The sequence below is a fragment of the Netta rufina genome, assembly GCF_964035555.1.
Source record: "Netta rufina genome assembly, chromosome: 10".
In the NCBI taxonomy this organism is placed as follows: domain Eukaryota; kingdom Metazoa; phylum Chordata; class Aves; order Anseriformes; family Anatidae; genus Netta; species Netta rufina.
This window is the reverse complement of record NC_140133.1, coordinates 15,786,414-15,804,399: the sequence shown is the minus strand read 5'-3', so window position 1 is coordinate 15,804,399 and position 17,986 is coordinate 15,786,414. Positions and strand designations below refer to the sequence as shown.

The 17,986-nt window shown below is 45.9% G+C and overlaps 1 protein-coding gene across 1 annotated transcript in view; it reads right to left on the bottom strand.

Moving 5' to 3' along the window:
* The window catches only part of SYNPR (synaptoporin), a gene marked incomplete at both ends in the record, with an annotated part of 104,061 nt that extends 86,583 nt beyond the window's left edge, over positions 1–17,478 (bottom strand). Inside the window, 5 exon segments of the mRNA XM_084292917.1 lie at positions 4,408–4,473; positions 4,566–4,608; positions 4,610–4,633; positions 4,635–4,830; positions 17,406–17,478. Coding sequence (XP_084149043.1) covers positions 4,408–4,473; positions 4,566–4,608; positions 4,610–4,633; positions 4,635–4,830; positions 17,406–17,478 — 402 coding nt within the window.
* Positions 17,479–17,986: the final 508 nt, after the last annotated feature.

Here is a 17,986-nt window from a genome sequence, read left to right as displayed (position 1 = left end):
AAACTGGAACGTAGTTTTTTTTTTTCTGCACGAAGCAAGTATTGAAACAACTCACACAGATTCAGGTTTGTTAAACAGCTTAATGTCCACATCCAACTTGATCTATGAAGAAAAGCCCCAGCAGTGTTCTTCAGACTGCAACACCACCAGTAGATGAAAACCACAGCTATAAAACTGTTCCCAGGTACATCCACACCAACGTGAAAGGGACACAGTAGCAGGACAGTCCTGTAAGCAACCAGAGCTGAGGGCACACACGACTCACTCTTGTGAATGCATCCATAAGGCTTGTCCTGCAACACAAATGTCTCACATTTGTCCCCGTAAAAGCAGCACTGGCTTAGACAGAGCTCCTTGTATGGTTTTTGTGCCCCAAATACCCCCTTGGCTGTGCTCACGTCTGGGCAGGGCTCCAGGCTGGCGGTGGTCAGCTCCTGCCCAGAACAAGGAGCTTGTGATGAGGAGCTGTAAAGCACCTGCGGAGTCATCAGGGCTATGCCAGTGCCCCTCCACCTGCAGAGCAGTGCAGGCTCTGCACCTCTGCTTTATCAAGAATTCCAGGGAAATGCATTATGGACATCAACGCAGCTCCTGGTATTTTATGTGGTCACTGGACAAACACCAGGCTGTTTTGCATCTGCAGGAATGGAGCTGTTTGTGGTTAATCACTGTGAAGAAGTAGCAAAGTCCTTAAAAACCTCAGCTTAATGACTGAAAGTATCCATATTTACCAAAAAAAAAATAAATCTTTTTTTGCAGGCAACCCCATGAATCTATATGAAGTATGTCATATACATGTCATACTGCAGATGCACAACGCCCTGCTTTTCAGCTGATTTGCTTTTGTAGGGCTCCAGAGAGGCAACAACTTTGGGACAAATATAACACACTCAATAAACTTGCTTTTCTTACTTACTTTTCACGGACCCAATAACAGCAACCTAAGCACATCCAGATATCTACATCATGGAAATTAATCCAGGGAGATGAACGTATTTCTTCTCTTTCATCTTTCCTTTCTCTTTACTGTCAGGTGCACATATAGGGGAGTCATTTCTCAAGCAGAGCTTTAATAGTGTCTATGGCATTGCAACTGGTCACAAAGGACTGTAGTGCCACAGTAGATAGCCATGAGAAATAAACTTCAGCAGTATATCCTTGTCTGTTATTCCATGGACCTTCAAGTGAGACAAGGAAACGAAGAGGAGGAAGAACAAACTTGGCTCTTAAACAGCTTTCCCCTGCCCCCAACGTGTGCCATGAAGCAAGAGTTGACTCAAAATTGGGAACACCCCGAGCCTATCTTGTACAGCTGTGTGCAATTTTCCAACTCCAGAATTGTGATCTGTATGCTGTAAGTGCACTATTACAGTGGTAGAGCTCTGGATTTTTTTAAAAAATATGCAACTCTGAGGCTTAATTGCTACAAGTCCCGTGTTTTTTTCTTTTAACCTTTCATGGGCCTGAGCCAACATTGTCTCTACATGGCTTCCAAATGAAATTGCTTGGCTGGAAATAAGATTACAACGTACATGAGAAATACAAATGAAAACATATTACCGTACCATGAATATTAAGAAGACTCAGCCCTGTTTCAGCATCTTCTCTCTGGGTGATAATCAAAACAGAAGCTTGAAAAAGGCCTGAGTCCCTGCTCCTCAAGACACCAGTCAGTGACTGCACAGAAGCTGCAACTCGCACACCAACAGATTGCTCCTGCAGCAGTCACACTTTCACACCTGAGAAGCCTACAGCCATCCCAGTTGTCTCCAGACCTGCAAATATTTGCACTTGCCTGTACAACAGTACTGCTGGAGTTGGTGTATGAGAGGTATAATAACAAGACAAGTGGACCCCTGAGTCACTTCCTCCATGGGCCTACCCAAATTGCCCAAAAGCACGCGTTCAAGATTGGACTGCTCGGACCAGCTGAGGACATTTTTGGTCCACACTACCTCCAGGCCACCAACTTTTCCAAGGAAGCCTCAGGAAATCATCAAGGAAGTCCGAGGAGCCCTGCCACCTGTGCTTTAACCCTCTCCATGCCACGAACCAACACCCAGAACCAGTGTGTCTCCAGCTAGGCCATGAGCTTTGCTTCTCTCCAAATGCGACCTAGGTCCCAGGTGGGAGGTGTTCAGAGGTGCCACGAGTAGCACGTGGGCTACAGCACACAGACAACAAGGAAGCAGTGCCAGTTTTTCTCCTTCTTAGACTGTGGAAAGGGCTTTCCCCAATCCTGAATCCTACCTGCTTGATTTCACACTAGAAATCAAAAACTTGGCTTTCTGGGAAACACGAATAAAAAAAGCGCAAGTTTTTCAAAAGCACGAGTTAACACCTCCCTGTGAGATGGTAAATAAGCCAGGAGAAGGCAATGTTACAATCACTCGCTGTTGCTTTCCCGAGCCCCAAAACTCCACGTAAAGCTGTGTTATGATTCAGCTGTCACGTCACTCGCATGGCACCGGTCACACCTTCCGATAGGTGATTACCACGAACCTCTGAGAAACTCATCAGCGTTAACAAGAGCAGGTTTAATAAATTCCTCTGTCACCAGCACTTTCTGCATAAAAACCCCACTCACACATCATTTAACACCCGAAATGAAACAGCTGTAAATTCAGCAATTAGTGGTGTAATTTGACTGTTCTGATCAAGTGCACTGAAGGCTGCGAGGCTGCTGGGGGATGTGAAAGCTGCCACAGAATCTGCTGGAGATTTCTGTAAAGTTTAAAATGACAATTAGGCTGGAAAAAAAAAAAAAAAAAAAAAAAAAAAAAAAAAAAGGAGTTTGAGGGAAAGATGGCCACTTATTTGAGACCAGAGATGGTGGGGAGAGGTGGATGGCAGTCAGTGGGCACGGTTAGAGGAGGAGGATGATGGGAGCAGCACGAGGAGCTGAGGAGAACTGGAATTTGAGTAACCCAAAAAACCTGTCGAGTGTATAGCTAGATACAGTCCTACACACTCCTTGCACTAAGATATGTTTAATTCTACTCACAGATACATTTCAAAAGGGGGAAAGAGTAATTTCTGAGACCATCTTAAGTTTTAATGCACTCTGCATCCTCCTTCCCCGTTCCCAAGGGACTGATCCACGCCAGCAGTGTCAGAGCTGTTCCCACACAGACACACGTGTGTTTACAGACATACAACCACAAGAGTTTCACATGTAGTTTTCAACCATGACAAAGGCAGACTTATATTCAGGTGTTGGAAAAAGTTACAGAACTAGGAAATCATCAAGAAAAGAGCCCTGAGAGTCCACAAGTCATGTCCCAAAGACGTCAACGCGCTGGGGAGATGGAACAGTTTCCTGGAAGGATTCAGGCTGTGCCCCCCAGTGCTCACTGCCCAACCACCACCAACACAGCTTCAGCAGGCAGATATTGAAGACACCACACTCCCAGCAGCTATTTGCCAAGAAAAAAGCTTTGCTCCCCGTTCTGCTTCATGTTCACTTTCACAATGAGTGGCAGGGCGTGCTGCAGAGTGGCTGAAGCCCCCCAGAACCTTGTCTGGTGCTCAGCCCCTCAGCACCCCGACCTCTCCTGCAGGCAGGGGCAGCAGCACCAGCTGCCTTTGCAGGAGCTCTGGGGACCTTGTCCACCCTCCGTAGCCACCACGCACAGGTCACCCCGCTGCAGGGCCACCTCGAGCCCATGTCCCCATCACCCTGTGCCATGGGACTCGGGGCTTTGGGGCTCTCAGCGTGGAGAAGAGCTGCTGGCAGCGTGCAGGGACCAGCAGCTGGCTCCGGGGAGAGCAGCTGCCCCACACATGCCAAAACTCCCCCTCAGCAGCACCCCGCGGGCAGGCTGTGCGCGGCGGGTGCCAACATGCGGGTGAAGGCACCCGCGCACGGACGCGCCCCCCAAAATACGTGGCTTACATAATTCCCCAGCCAGTCGGCGTTAGGGGAATGTGATTAATCCTCCATGACATGTTCTGAACTTTCCGTTCAGAGAGGCTCTCTCCTCCCGCAGACCTACTGGCGATGAATGTCATTTGACCTGCAGACTTCACTACGAATGAGCATCAGAGCAACCAACAGTGACATTGCTCCGCAAACCAATTATCTGCCTCCTTCCCCGCTCGGCCCAGAGACAAGTTTGCTCAATGCATAACGAAGATCTTTTTTTCCCCCCCTTTTCTTAAAATTTTGTTTACATCCAGCACAAGGATAACGAGCACCCACAACCTCCCCCAGCCCGTCCCACCGACCCCACCAGGGCAGGACGACGGGTCCCCATCCTCAGCCCGGCAACCCCATCCCAGCCCGGCTCCCACCTGTTCCGCGGGGCTCACCTTGGGGACACCCCCCCGAGCCCTCCACCACCACCACCACGGCGACCCCCCCGCGGCCGGAGCACCTCTCCCCATCCCTCCCCACGCGGGACTCACCCACTCGAGCACCCTGAGGAAGGCGAGCGGCTCCTTCACCACGCGGAAAGTCCCCGCGGAGGCGAGCTGCGGGCAGAGAGAAGGGGTCAGCACCGCGCTCCGCTCCGCACCTTTACCCTCCCCCGGCCCCGCACCGCACCCCGCGGAGCTCCGCGGACCTGGTCCACCGCCTCCATGGCGCCGCAGCCCCGCGGAGCCGAGCGGAGCCGCCCGCCAGCCGGGGATGCGCTGCGCGCCGCTGCCCCCGCGCACGCCGGGCGGAGCAGCCGGGCGGGGCCCCGCGCCCCCCGCACCGCCCCGCGGAGCCGCCCCGAGCCCCCCGCACCGCCCCGAGCCCCCCGCACCTCCCTGCGCCCCCCGCACTTCCCCGACCTGCGCCCGCGGGCTGATGCGCGCTGCGCTCGCCCCTCACTCCCCCACTCACTTACTGTTATCGGATTACCGTTATTAAACATAAATCTCTCTATTTTATTTTTTTAAATCTTTAAACATTTTTATTTCAAAAGGAAAAGGTCGGGAAAGAGTTAAAATTAATTAATTAATTAATTAAAAGGTTTCCCGCGCCCCTGCACCACTCCGACCTCCATCCGCGGGCTGATGTGCACAGCACTCGCCCCTCACTCCCCCATTCACTTATTGTTATCATTTCTTTTAAAACACACACATATATATATATATATGTGCATATATTATTTTTATATATTGTTATTTCAAAAGAAAAAAGTCGGGGAAAGAGTTAAAAAAATAAGTAAAAGATTCACCGCACCACTCTGACCTCTGTCTGCTGGCTGATGCACAGGCTGATGTTCGCCCCTCACTCCACCACTCACTTATCATATTATTATTATTATTTTGAAATATAGATATTTTAATTTTTAGACACTTTTATTTCAAAAGGAAAACGTTGGGAAAAAATAAAGAAAATTTAAAAAAATGTTGTTTTAGTTTTTAAATATTTTTATTTCAGAAGGAACGTTGGGGAAAAAGAAAAAAAAAAAAGTAAAGAAAGAAGATGAAAAATAAAAAATAAAACAAAAAAGGAAGAAAAAAAACAACCTTCCAAGAAGCTACTCGTATCTGTGCAGGAGCAGCAGGGCCGTGTCCTTCTTTCCCCTCTTGATCTCCCCAGGCAAACTCTCCTGCCACCCCCGGCCCCCCGCGGCAGCCCCGCTGCTGTCCCGCTCCCTAAGCGCTCCCTCGTGCTTTTGTAGCATTTCCTTGACAGCAGAGCAGCGTTTTCCATGTGTGTTGTCATTGTGCTGGCCTCGTTTCCCAACGTAACCCCAGTAATTAGAATATATCCTGGGTGGCACAGCCTGGCAGGAGCAGCAGTTCCCTGTGTAAGTCCATGCTTGCCTTGCCCTCGCGTGCTGACAGCGCTTCCAGTTCCTTGTGGCTTTAAAACATCACCACGAGAGGTTTGTGATGGGGCCAGATCCTGCCCAGCAAGGGCTCAGGATGACACTGAGAACATAAGCACATGGCCCTACGTAACAGCACATATCCAGCAAGATCTAGCCCCCAGTTCTGCAAGCACTTACGTACTTCACTCACCACCACCCTGACACACAGCTCTACCACCAGGACCCCAGTGCTCTAACAGGATTTGGGCCCTAAGTAGGTCAGAGACAGCACTACCTGCCACAAAAATACCTGAAGATTTCTCTGTAAGCAACCAACCAGCTGCAGGAGTTTACATTAATTAGCTTTGTTCAAAACAAAGCTCAATTAAAAAATCCATATGTGCTCTAGGAGCAAACAAGAGGCATGTGGGGGTAATGAATTTCTGAAGGTTTAAGTGGAGTTTGATGTAGAAGATTCTGTGTCAGAATCGAGGAACTGCAAGAAATCCAGCCACATCCTATGACAACAAAGGGAGTGGGCCCAGCTTTTTTTTTAAAAAAGAACAAAAACAAAACAAAACATTTCCCTTATCAAAAATAGCTTTGGGGTCAGAATTACATTTAATTTTTTCAAGGGGAAAAAAAAAAACACACAGCCATTGTAGTTTATAGCTCTCCTTTCTTCTTGCCCTTGAAGAAAAATCAGGAAATAAATTGATTGTGAAATATTATAGAAACTTTTTTAAATTTAAATTTAAAAATAGTTGTGTTTTTGTTTTTGTTTTTGTTTTTTAGGGACCACAAAACTCTTTTTAGCAATTATAGTAACTGCCTGGAGGTGGCTTAGTGCTATGGGAGGCAGACTGCCTTGGCTGAGGCAAAGAGACAGAGCACCCCTAAGTCTCCAGAGGGCACAAGCAGGCAGCACCCTGCCACACTCTGCCTTTCAGCCACAGCTTTCCCCACTGCTGCAGAGAACCAGGACCAGGTCCCTGTGAGCCACCTGCCTGCAGCTCACACACCTGGGCCAGGAACCAGCCCAGTGCCCAAAAAGTGCAGCCACACAAAATACTGAAACATTTAGTAAAGTTATAACTGAGCAGCAGACCAGGGAGATGTGGGCTTTTTTTTTTTTTTCTCCTTAATTTTATCAGTAGAAATGAAAGCTCAATCTCCACTGACTACCATGAAGGACCATAAGCCTATTCACCTACTCTCTCATTAATTACCTTTTCTTTTAATCCTAAGATTTTTAGGAGCACCTGAGCTTCTGTTTTCAGAAACTGTTAGTCTCAGACACACAAAAGCAGACATTCTGAAGACCCTCAGCACCACCAGGACGGTCTCTCTTGACAACCATAATGGTTTCCCCGTTGCTCTCCAACTTGGCACACTTCAGGAGCTGAGGAGCTCCTTGTGCTGCATTTTCCATCCCCTTTCCACCATCCCAGCTGAGTTTTGGCTTGGTGCTGTTCAGCACTCAGCCATCCCCACCTCAGCTCCCCCCTGGCTGGAAATCCTTGCAGAACAGTGGCAGTAACCTGGTTTTATAGTCAGCACTCGGTGCCTCTTCTAGCCTTCATTAAGTCTTCCCGATGACTATTAGCATCTGTCCTTCGATATGGCAGAATGTGTCTCTCTGGCTTTCACAGCTGCTCTCTTTGCATGCAGTCCCAGTTAGCTTAGAAGAGCATCTTCTTGTCACTTCTTGAGCCTCACACTACACAACTTGCTCTGCACATGACATTTTTAGAGATCCACACTTTTTTGATAAAATATAATACACTGAAACATATGTTCAAACCAGCAGACATGATAGGTCTGCAATTAGTTGAGAAACAGCAAGAACCTGCACACTAAGACTACTTCTTTTACTAAATTATATTCATTGTTTTCACACCTGGATGGCTGTGCTTGGCATGCATTAATCAAAAAAATGCTATAAAAGGTGCAATTAGAAAATAGCACGAATGAAAAGTTGTACCTATAAAATAATTCTGCTCTCCCCAGATGAGATCTCACACCATGCACGTGCTCCCAAGAGACAGGAGCTTCCCACCTTTCCTTTTCCTGGAAGAGGTTCCACGTGGCTCAGGATTAAGTGATACCCATGGGAGCTGAGCAGTGGCCATTGTGAGAGGGGGGACACCAACATCAGGGATGGACCTGGTGGCACTGCCTCTGCTGCAGTCACTGCAAGACAGTGGAGATTTAGCTTTGCGTGGGACATCTTTGGTCTAAATCTTATAACCATCTGCTAACAGGAAAGTTTTTCTCATTCTGCTAGACTGGACACTAAAAGCGCACACACATATACACACACACCTATAAAAAACAAGAACCTACAAAAAAACAACAACAACAAAAAAAAAAAAAAAAAAACAAAAAAAAAACCAGCTGAAAACACTTTTCTCTTTGTAAGTAAAAGAGCACAAAGCCTACGGCCCGTGGGCCCATCCAGGCTGCAGCAGTGAAGGCCAGACGGTGGGGGTCACCCCATTTGAAGGGATTGAAGGCAACTGGTGATAGCACCAGCACTATTTTTTTTTGTGAGCAGTTGGGTGTGGAAAGGAGGTCTCGCACAGGCGCGAGGAGGACCATATGGTGCTTAGCACGCCAGATTTCTCAGCTCCAGCCAGGCCTCAGTCTCACACTCTACCTGTCATTCTTCCCAAGATCCACACTATGGAGGGTCATTTCATCCTCTCGGGGTCCCCATCAAATTTGTTCACAACACGTTATCCCCAGGAAGGGAGAGTTGCCTCTTGGATCTTTGTTGTTTTTAAAGCTACCAGCCCCTTGGAGCAGGTTACAATATTTTTCCCTGCGGCTGTGTTTTGCACCAGGGAGCTTTTAACCTCTTCCTTGCAGTGGGGAGACCACTCTCCCATCCGAATGGGAATTGCCAGACATTTCATGGTTTTATTTCATTTGTTGTTTCTACTCTAAAATTTAACAGTTAGGCAATAAAATATGGGTTTATGGGATAAGAATTGCCTCCCGAGTGACCAGAAACCACACATGGGTGAACAGTGGGAAAAGCAGCAGACATCTCTGCCCTAGACAGCTCCTTCTAGCCCATATTCCAGCATCTTCAGGCCTTGGCCCATTTCCAAATTCTAGGTGTCCACCCCTGCATACAAATCGTCTCTAGGAAACCCAATGAACTTCATTTCCTCTTCTCCATAGAATAGCACCAGGTGGGGACATCAATGCCTCCCAGCATGTTAAAGTCAATGAACTAAAAGGCCATGGTATTGGAGAATATTCCACCCTCAGAACCTGAAAAAAGCTCACAAACAGAAATCTCTGTGTGACCATTTCAGAGCAGAATAGCTCAGAAAAGACGTGCCTAAATATATCGCCATATACAATGCAAAGTTTACAGGACTCAAATAGAGCAGTGAGAAAATTGTTGACTATTAAGCTGAAGATACAAAAGTGTTTTTTTCCTTAAAATTAGTTTTGTTAAATCAGCATTTGTTTCTCCAGTAACACTTCCTTTAAACAGGTAGCAGGGTCATTTTCATAGTGTGGGATGCAGATAATTACAGAGCGCCTTATAAAGGTTTGGTGATTAAATCAAGCACCAGATGTTTAGCAGCATGGCTGATGTTGACCCCGAAGTATTAATGTCTACAAGTCAGACTACCTTAATGCAGTTCTCAGATCTCACACAGGTCTTACAATTATTTCTTTCCTGATCTCTAAGAGTGGCTGTAGCAATCATCTTCGGTGTCTTTTTGGATTTCAGATATGTGCGTTTGAAATGAAATTGAAAGTCAAGTTTTCCTGAGTCCAAAAGACTTGTCTGACTGTGCTGAAACCTTTGTTCAGGGTACAAAGCAATTCTGGTTTGATTTAAAAAAATTAATCAGTCATTTTCCTTTTCTGTCTTAATCCTTCACTGACATCAAGTCTTGTCATTTTTGATCCTTGCTTCCGGAGTGTATTGTCTGACTTTAATCCAAAGCATTCTGTAATTAGGTTCCAGCTAATTTAACTTAGACTATTTAAAAGTGAAAAATAGCCCTGCTTCCTGCTAAAACCCAGCTGAGTGTCAGAGGAGTTGAGCAGGGGTAGCTTCAATTCATAATTATTTTGCTGGCAACAAAATCCTTCCCTTAAAAGCACAGGAATGCAGTTTATCCTGGGCATCTTACGGGTGATTTGTACACAGGAACACAAACAGCAGAGACAAGTGTGAGGAGCACTGCTGCAGTCAGATTCTGTCTCTCTCCGAAAACCTGGGTCTGGAGCTCTAAAAGGGACGCTGTCAGGGCTGGGATCCTTCAAATACGACCTACTTTTCCATTGCATCCTTTACCAATGAAAAGGTTTAAATGCTACATTTTCTTAAAGGAAGAGGGGAAAATGTCAGTGCACTATCTCCACGGTACAGCTCCAGAAGCTAGAGCTGTGCTAAGGTAACTGCAGAGGAAGGGGCTTGCTCTCAGCCCTGCATGGAAACAATGCCCTCAACTGCCCCAGACCCATAAGGGATGAGTCCAGAGTCCATGCCCTGTATCCACACCCCTGCACAGGGCTCCAGGGAAAGAGCAACCACCTTGCCAGCTCTAGGATTGATGCTTGAATGAGAATTACCACAAGCTTTGTCTCTGAGTACTGGTGTAAAGCAGACACACACGGTTTACATCTTCAGAAAAGGATGAGGTGGGTATACTGCATGCACACCTGTATCCCAATAAGTATTTCCCCTCTCCTTCCCTCTCTAGGTGAACATCTATTTGCCTCCCTTGCTCTGGGATTTAAAGCCCTGCAATTTGGCAGCATAGCAGGTGCAAATCACCCAAAGAAGTGGAAAATAGGGAAACTAAACTCACCAAAATTCCCAAATGCACACCAGGACAGCTCTGGAATTTGGAAGGAATTTTTCATGGTTGGCTATGTAAGATAGCTAATAGAAAAAGTAGAGAAGGGGAAATTTCTCAAACACCTCTGCTCTCCAAGGCATGCCAACCAACTCCCCGTGCAACCAAAATCTGGAGCAAGACAACAGCAATAACTCCTTCTCCTTAAAAACTGCTGCTCGCCTTTTACCCTGCTGGCTGACAAAGCATGGGATGAAATTTTAGTCTTCTTCAGGAAAAGTTCAAACTTGTATCATCCTTTCCAGAGGGTGCCCCAAGCACTGGGCTGCAGACAAGCCCAGGCTGAGATGCAAAACATCTGCTGTGCAGCTCCAGCAAGGTCAGAGCAGCAAGCAGGATATTCCAAATAAACTTGAAATACTCAGCAGATTTCACTCTGAAAAGGTTAAAGCCTGGCCATGCCAGACGTTAAAGACTGTGACCCACTTGGATGTTCTTGCAAGAGAAATCTCATTAGTACTTGGTGGGCGGATAGAAGAGTTGAGAGTGGTGCTGATTCCTGTAATCTGCAATGGGATTTTGAGAAACTCGAGCGAGCAGTTCTCTATCCCACTTTTTGGGCATCAGAAACAGAAAACGGACAAGTGTAAATTATGGGGAAGCAAAACCCCAAAGATCTCAGCAAGGGACTGCCTGTAACATTCCTTAATGTCACACCCATTGCTACTTGCAGACAATTCACACAATATCTTTGCTTTCCTCATGCTGACTACACTTCTCCAACTGCCTTCTCAGGTTCTGGGGCTGAGCAAGTAACAGTGTTTCAAACCTCCAGGTTTTCATAAGAAGCTTTACTACATTTATCTTTTTTTTGTGTGTGTGTGTGTGTGTGTGTTTGTTCGTTTGTTTTTTTTCTAAAAAAATATTAATAATTTGCATGTACATGCTGAAATCAGATTACCAGTAGCACCTCAAAACAAAATTATCCATCACAAAGACTGTTTAAAACAATAGCTGACCACCAAAAAGTATCTCAACCTCCCTTTCTCATGTTACACTTTACCTGAATTTTCTTCAGCTCTGCAATGTGGCTAAAGCTGTTACAGTTCATCAGCAACCAATATGACTTATCTGTAGAGCTGTTGAGACATTAACATTGGTTCCCTTGTCCCAAGCCAGTTTTTTCAAAGTTTTGTTTCATCATATAGGATCTTATCAAGAAACTCGAGATTTTTGAGGTCTGTTAGAGTTCACTATTCCTTGCAGCCCTGTCCCTTACAAGACACTTGCAGGGTGCAGCACCCCAGTACAGAGCTGGTTCTCCCCAGCCCCTGAGATGGGCAGCACCGAAGCCTCCTCTCCTCACCAAAGGCTTCCTGGTCCTACTACAACCTGTCTCTGGAGTAAGAAGGAAAAGCTGTTGAACATAATACTACTTGTAGGTCCCCTCCAACTGAGCTATTCTGCTCTAAGATGGACACAACACTTCTCACAGCCAGGACTCAGAAAACCTGAGGCCTAACAAACCTTGGTTCTGCCACAGACCTTCTAGCCTTTAGGAAACTATATAAGCTCTTGTTTCTTGATGACATTTCTTCCCAGTAGTTCCTTGTCTTTTCTCCCAGGGAGGGAAGAGATTCCTTATCCAGCATTTGCCAATGTCTCCCTCACTCCCGCTCAGTTTTACCATTACACTACGAGACCTGCTATAGCACCACTGAAAGCTACCTGCTTTCTTCATGGATAATGGAAGCTTACTAAAGAATATCTAGATCTCATCAGGATAAATTAGTTCTCCAAACTGGTTAAAAATAGCCTTCTAGAGCTCTAAGTCCCTGGAACAACAGTGAAAGTACAAACCTTTTATTTTGAAGTATTAAGAGACTCTACCACCAATTCTTCATTGGAAAAAAAGCAACACTAGAGAACCCTACAGTACAGAGAGCAGGAAAAGACCACTAACACCAAAACAAAACACAGTAAAGGGATGCTGACTAACAAGAACTAGCATACACATTAAAACACAAAACTGAAAAAAAAAAAAAAAGCAACTTAAAAAAATAAATCCAAAAGATCAATTAAAAAGAAAAAGAATACAGCCCAGAGCAAGAACATCAAGTAGCTGTAATTAGGGTGGGTTTCTATTGAGTTAGCCCCTCCCAGAGGCATTATTAAGTCAATTAGGGATGGGTGAGGAAGGCTATGTATAGCCCTCTAATGGCTAGTTCTGCCTGATACAGCTTGAGGGTTTGGGGGAAGAGGAGGCAGGTGAGGCTTTTCTTGAAGCAGCAGTACAGTAAAGCACTAGGTGAGTCCAAAGTCTGGCAAGATCTGCAGACTATCTCTTGTTTCGGTCTTCTTTATAGTTGCATGCTTCTTAAGACAACTTCTTTTCTTGCTGAAGTTCATTTTTCTTAGAAATAAGAGAGAGCTTGAGACCTTTAAAACGAGAGTAGCAGAAGGGAGTTCTGCAGTATCTTTTTTGTCTTCTTCCTTGAGTTTTATCACCTATTGTCTCCCTTCTGTATTTTGGGGTTTTGTCTACGCTTCCTGCTACGGTTTTCAGAAGTATTTGAAACCTTTCAAGAACTTTCCTTCAGGCACAGAAGGAGCAGAGGGCTATGGTAGCTCTCACAGAATCAGTCTGGGGAATGGAGGGGAAAAAAGAGGCTTGAGTTTCTGAAATAACTTATCCAGGAGAAATGATGAGCTCTGGCTGTCTGAGAGCATTTGGTAGGCCTAAGGAAGACTGGGCAGATAGAGAAGAAAATAGAGGGTTCCTTTCCCCCCAGGCTGTTGTCAACAAAGGTCACGTAGTGGCACTGTGCTGATTTTCTCAGAATCTGCCTTGGCAGAAGCAACTTCTCAAGCAGCCTGATCTTTATGAAGTCCCTTTAGTTTGTTTTAATGACCCATGTACACCAGAGCTTCCTTGTGAGCCTGGAGATCTGTAGAGAAGTCCTGTGTGAGCATGTGTGCATGCCTTAGTAGGTGACAGTCCTAGCACCTTATAGAAACAGTGGCTTTGGCAGTGCCACCACATAGGGATGTGAGCTGAAAGGACATGTGCAATCACAGAACAAAATCCAGCTGTTCTGGCCTTAAGCAAGGAGCTCAGCATGTGTGAAAAGGAGGCCAAGGTCTGGGTATTCATCAGAGCAGAGCTATGAGCCAGCCACGTGATGTGGCCATGAAAAGGCAGATGCAGTTAAGAACCCTCTTAAGGGTGGTATTTTCAGTGGGGATAATGGAGTGCTTGTATCACTACTGAATTTGGGATGTCATGTGATGTTATGGTCACCCAAGAACAAGAGAAGTGAAATCATAGGCAAAGGTGTAGAAAGGAGAGTGTAAGAGTTTAGCTGCTTATCCAAACAAAACAAGGCCTGGAAGGGAGCATTGTGCCCATCTGCATGCCCTGGCTATGCAAGAGTCCTCAAGGCTCAGGGCTCAAGCTTGATTCCTTTGCCAGGAACAGCTATTTCCAAGCACCTTGGCCAAGAGGACTTTACTGTGTAAGAACATCCTTGGATAGCTAATATAACACCAGAGTTTTCAAAAATCTGGATTTGGATGCTATATAAATAAAGCAAAAGAGTCTTGAGTCTCTTATTCTTCCTGAATTTAACGCAGACTACCTGTTGATGTTAAATGTCTTGTTATTGGGACATATTGATTTAAAAGCAAGGCAATACCTAAGACCAGAAAGACTTTACATTGTCATATTAATCCTTCTAACAATTGAAATATTTGGATATATGCAAAAAGATATAGTTCAGGCAGTGAAAATGCTTTTTAAAATTTCTTTCAAAGCACATTGATTTAACAACTTGCTCCATTTTACGTTGAAATCCTTACTACCATGAACGACCATGCAACAAAATAAGGAAAACAATTAGCCACTGACTAAACACAAATAGATTCCTGTTCTTTCTGTTTTTAAAGGATAAATTATTTTTGGTACAATTTTTAATAACGTTGAAAGTGATGTTCACATAGCAAGAAGAGGAAGTAGATTCGTAGATTCCTAGGAAGATCTTTCACAACTATCAAGCAGGACATCTAGTGCAAAGTCTGTTCAGCGCTGTTTAGTGCGAAACCACTGGTAATAATTTGGCCATCAGCACCAGGCTGGGACGTGTCAAGAAGCTGGAGCAGGCCAGATTTCTGCTCTGGGAAGGAGATAGTTCATTCAGCCAACACAAGGTCCTATCCTGCCCCCCTCCAGCTCAGTGCAGCACAAGGCATGACACCAGCAGGCTGCCCTGCTCTGTGAAACCCAGAGCCAGCCTGGAGGATGCTCGAGGCTTCGGGACAGGCAGCCTGGAGCAGCTGCCCCTGGCGAGGCTGAGCTGCAGCCACTCTCCTGATCCTGGAGCTAAATCTGGAACAAGTCCTCTGAGATCAGTGGCATTTCCCTCGCATAAAGCCATTGTGTGCGCAGGCAGATTATCCCAGGCCAGATGTCATTTTCTGCAGCCGCTGACGGCTCTTGCACAGTGGGGGCATGGCTTGTCTGCACCTTTTCTCAGCTTTTTACTGCACTTACCTTAGCTTCAGAGCAGGAGAATTCACAGCCATTTCTTGTTCTTCTACCTTATTTTCCAGGAGCTCAGTTTCATTATTTGTAACTGTTATTATGGCACATTAAAATGTGAGTTGCTAAAATAAAGCTGAGATTCTTCCCAGTCAGATTTAGGATGCACAGGGATCAACATTTTTGATTTGAATTATTCCTTGAGCCACCATAATAACAAATATTGCCAAGCTTCTGATTAAATCCTGAGACCCATCAGCACCAGAGCATGCAGAACAGCCCCTTGACTCAGCCAAACACAATCACTGCAGTTCATCTGCTTTAACTAGCTGTGGTGCTGGCCTCAATGGCACAAAGCTGCTTTCTCCCCTTGAGCAGACCCTTTGAGAGCAGGGAACCAACCCAAGGCCCCAGCTCCCACCAGGAGCATCGCTCTGCCTCTCCTGGAGGACATGAGCAAAGCCATCCTCATGCTACCCGAAGCCACTGCCCGTGCAAGTCATCTTTCCTTCCCGAATAAAGGAGAACCTTGCCTGGATCTGCATGGGCATACCAGTTTCAAAGCTGGCTGCGTTTAACTCTGAGAGAAACAGAGATGGGATTTATTACTGGTACTCGAGGGTAATTTACAGCCCTGGTCATGTGCTAGAAGCTGTAGGAACAGAGAACAAAAACGCTTTGTTAGAAGTTCTTGCCTAGGAAGCCTAGTACATAGTGGACTTTTAGCAGATTTGCTGTTTGGTTTTCTTCAGTTGTTTTTGGCACAGGTGATTGTGTGGTGGCTGAGATAGGAGAGATGGTTCTGTAGGAGGAATGCACCCTTTTGCGAACAAGCCTTTGAATCTGCACAGAGAAAAGCTCCTTACTCAGCATCTCTGCAGTCAGACCCTGACATGCACATTCTGGGAGAAAAGCAAGAGAGAAGGTGATGTAAACGTGACCGGATATCATCAAGATTTAGAGATTGCAAACATTTGCATGTCATTTCCACACTCTTGGTCCCGCTCTAATCACCAGTGTAACATCTGGACCTGTATTCTTCAGAGGCTTTGAAGAGCAAAGCACTTGTATGTCAAATGAACTTCCCTTTTGCTTCGGTTCAGACATAGAAAGACATCAAAATAACACCAGAGATAATAAGTAGCTAAAGTATACCTCATTTTTCATTGTATAAACTCCCTAATCACACCATGCATATGCTTTCCCTAATGCATTTTATAAGCATGGCATGCAAACCTCTCTTTGGAGCTATTTTGTGCAGGCAGGCTTTAATTCTGGGGAGAGAGAGGAACAGAGCAGACATCTGTGCTCCGCTACATAGCTTGAGTTTAATTTTGAGGAGAGAGAAATGGAGCAGAGGTCTGTTCCCTTTTACAGCTCCAGAGTTTAATCTGGGGGAGAGAGAATGGACACCAAAGCAATGATTTTTCTCTGAAAATTCCCACCTACTGTGCCAGCTGAGAGTCAACCCTTACCCCTATTCCTCCAGTCCCTGCTGTACCCTTATCATGCACAACCTCAAGGGGAAAGGAGCAGAAATATCTAGTGTATCCTCTGGCATATGTTGTATTTCACAGCATGAGTGTAATGCCTAAGCACAGTATTTTTCTATAAACCAGCACGCAAGTCAGAAATCCTGGTGCTTTCAATTACTGGACATCTGAATGGGAAAACTGCTGCTGATGGGATCAGGCCTGGCAGCACACAGCGACCCAGGGGGACCAAGGAGAAGCTCCAGGAGCTGAGCTCTGAAGGAGGCAGGGCGGTGAGCTTGGTGGGGATGTGCCATGGTCCTGCTCCCCATGCCAGGGTGAGCTGGGCAGTTCCAGCTGCTGATTTCTGCAGTGATGAGGCAGGGAGGGAAAGTGTTATGTGCAGCCCAAGTGGCTGCATACCTGCCTGCAGGATGGGTGAGCACAAGCCCAGAAATGCTGCTGGCAACAGGGCTCCCATGAACTTGCTGGGAGCAAGGCTGGGGCTCTGAGCTCCTGAATTGTTTCAAGCAAGATACCGCACCTCTTAGTTGCCACCAAAGGAGACAACCTAAGTCACCTCCTGTACTTATAGCAGTTTGACCCCAGAAGTCTTATCTGAAGTGATGATATGCTGCTGGTTCTGGAAACTGTAGCAGGTTTGGCTAATGGCAAAAAATGCCAGGGTACACCAGTCATGGCTCTCCTTTGTACTGATCATGATTTTGTTTGTCAAGATGTCGACCTATGAAGAGCAACCCAATTATCACTCATCCAAGATAAACAGCATCACTTGTTATCACGTATAACTTACAGGAGCTATCAAAAGGCAGGAGGTAATACAGCTCACAGCCAAGGTTCTCTGTCCCCATGAGGTGGACAGTCATCCTGATAAAAGTACCCTGAGTTTGTGCTTCCCCATGCACAGAGCATGGTTTCAAGGAAATTAAAAAATTATTCTTTGAATGGGCCTTTGTACTCTGGATTTAAGAATGAGGGCCAGTGCTGCAAGTGAATATCCCCATTGCATTTAAATCACTAGGAAGAGCATCAATAATAACCTGAGGATAAGGGACAGAGATCACCAGGTACCGTGCAGTCTGGGACTACAGATAATTTTCAGAGTGTCAGGCCCAAAAATGGTTTCTTGTGCCAGCTTCTAGGTTGCGAACATTTGGGTTTGCCTTTCACACAAGATTTATGGGATACCTGGTACAATACGCTCCCCAGGAGGTGGTGTCTGGGGGCGGCACAGGGGAGAGCTGCAGCCCACCTATTTAATCTTTCCAATGGAAGAAGAAAAGTCAACAGGGGTGAGAAGCCTTTGCACCCCTCCATCCTTTATGTCCTGCCAAAACACAATCCAAAGAGCTTTTTATTTTAGGCAAAAAGACA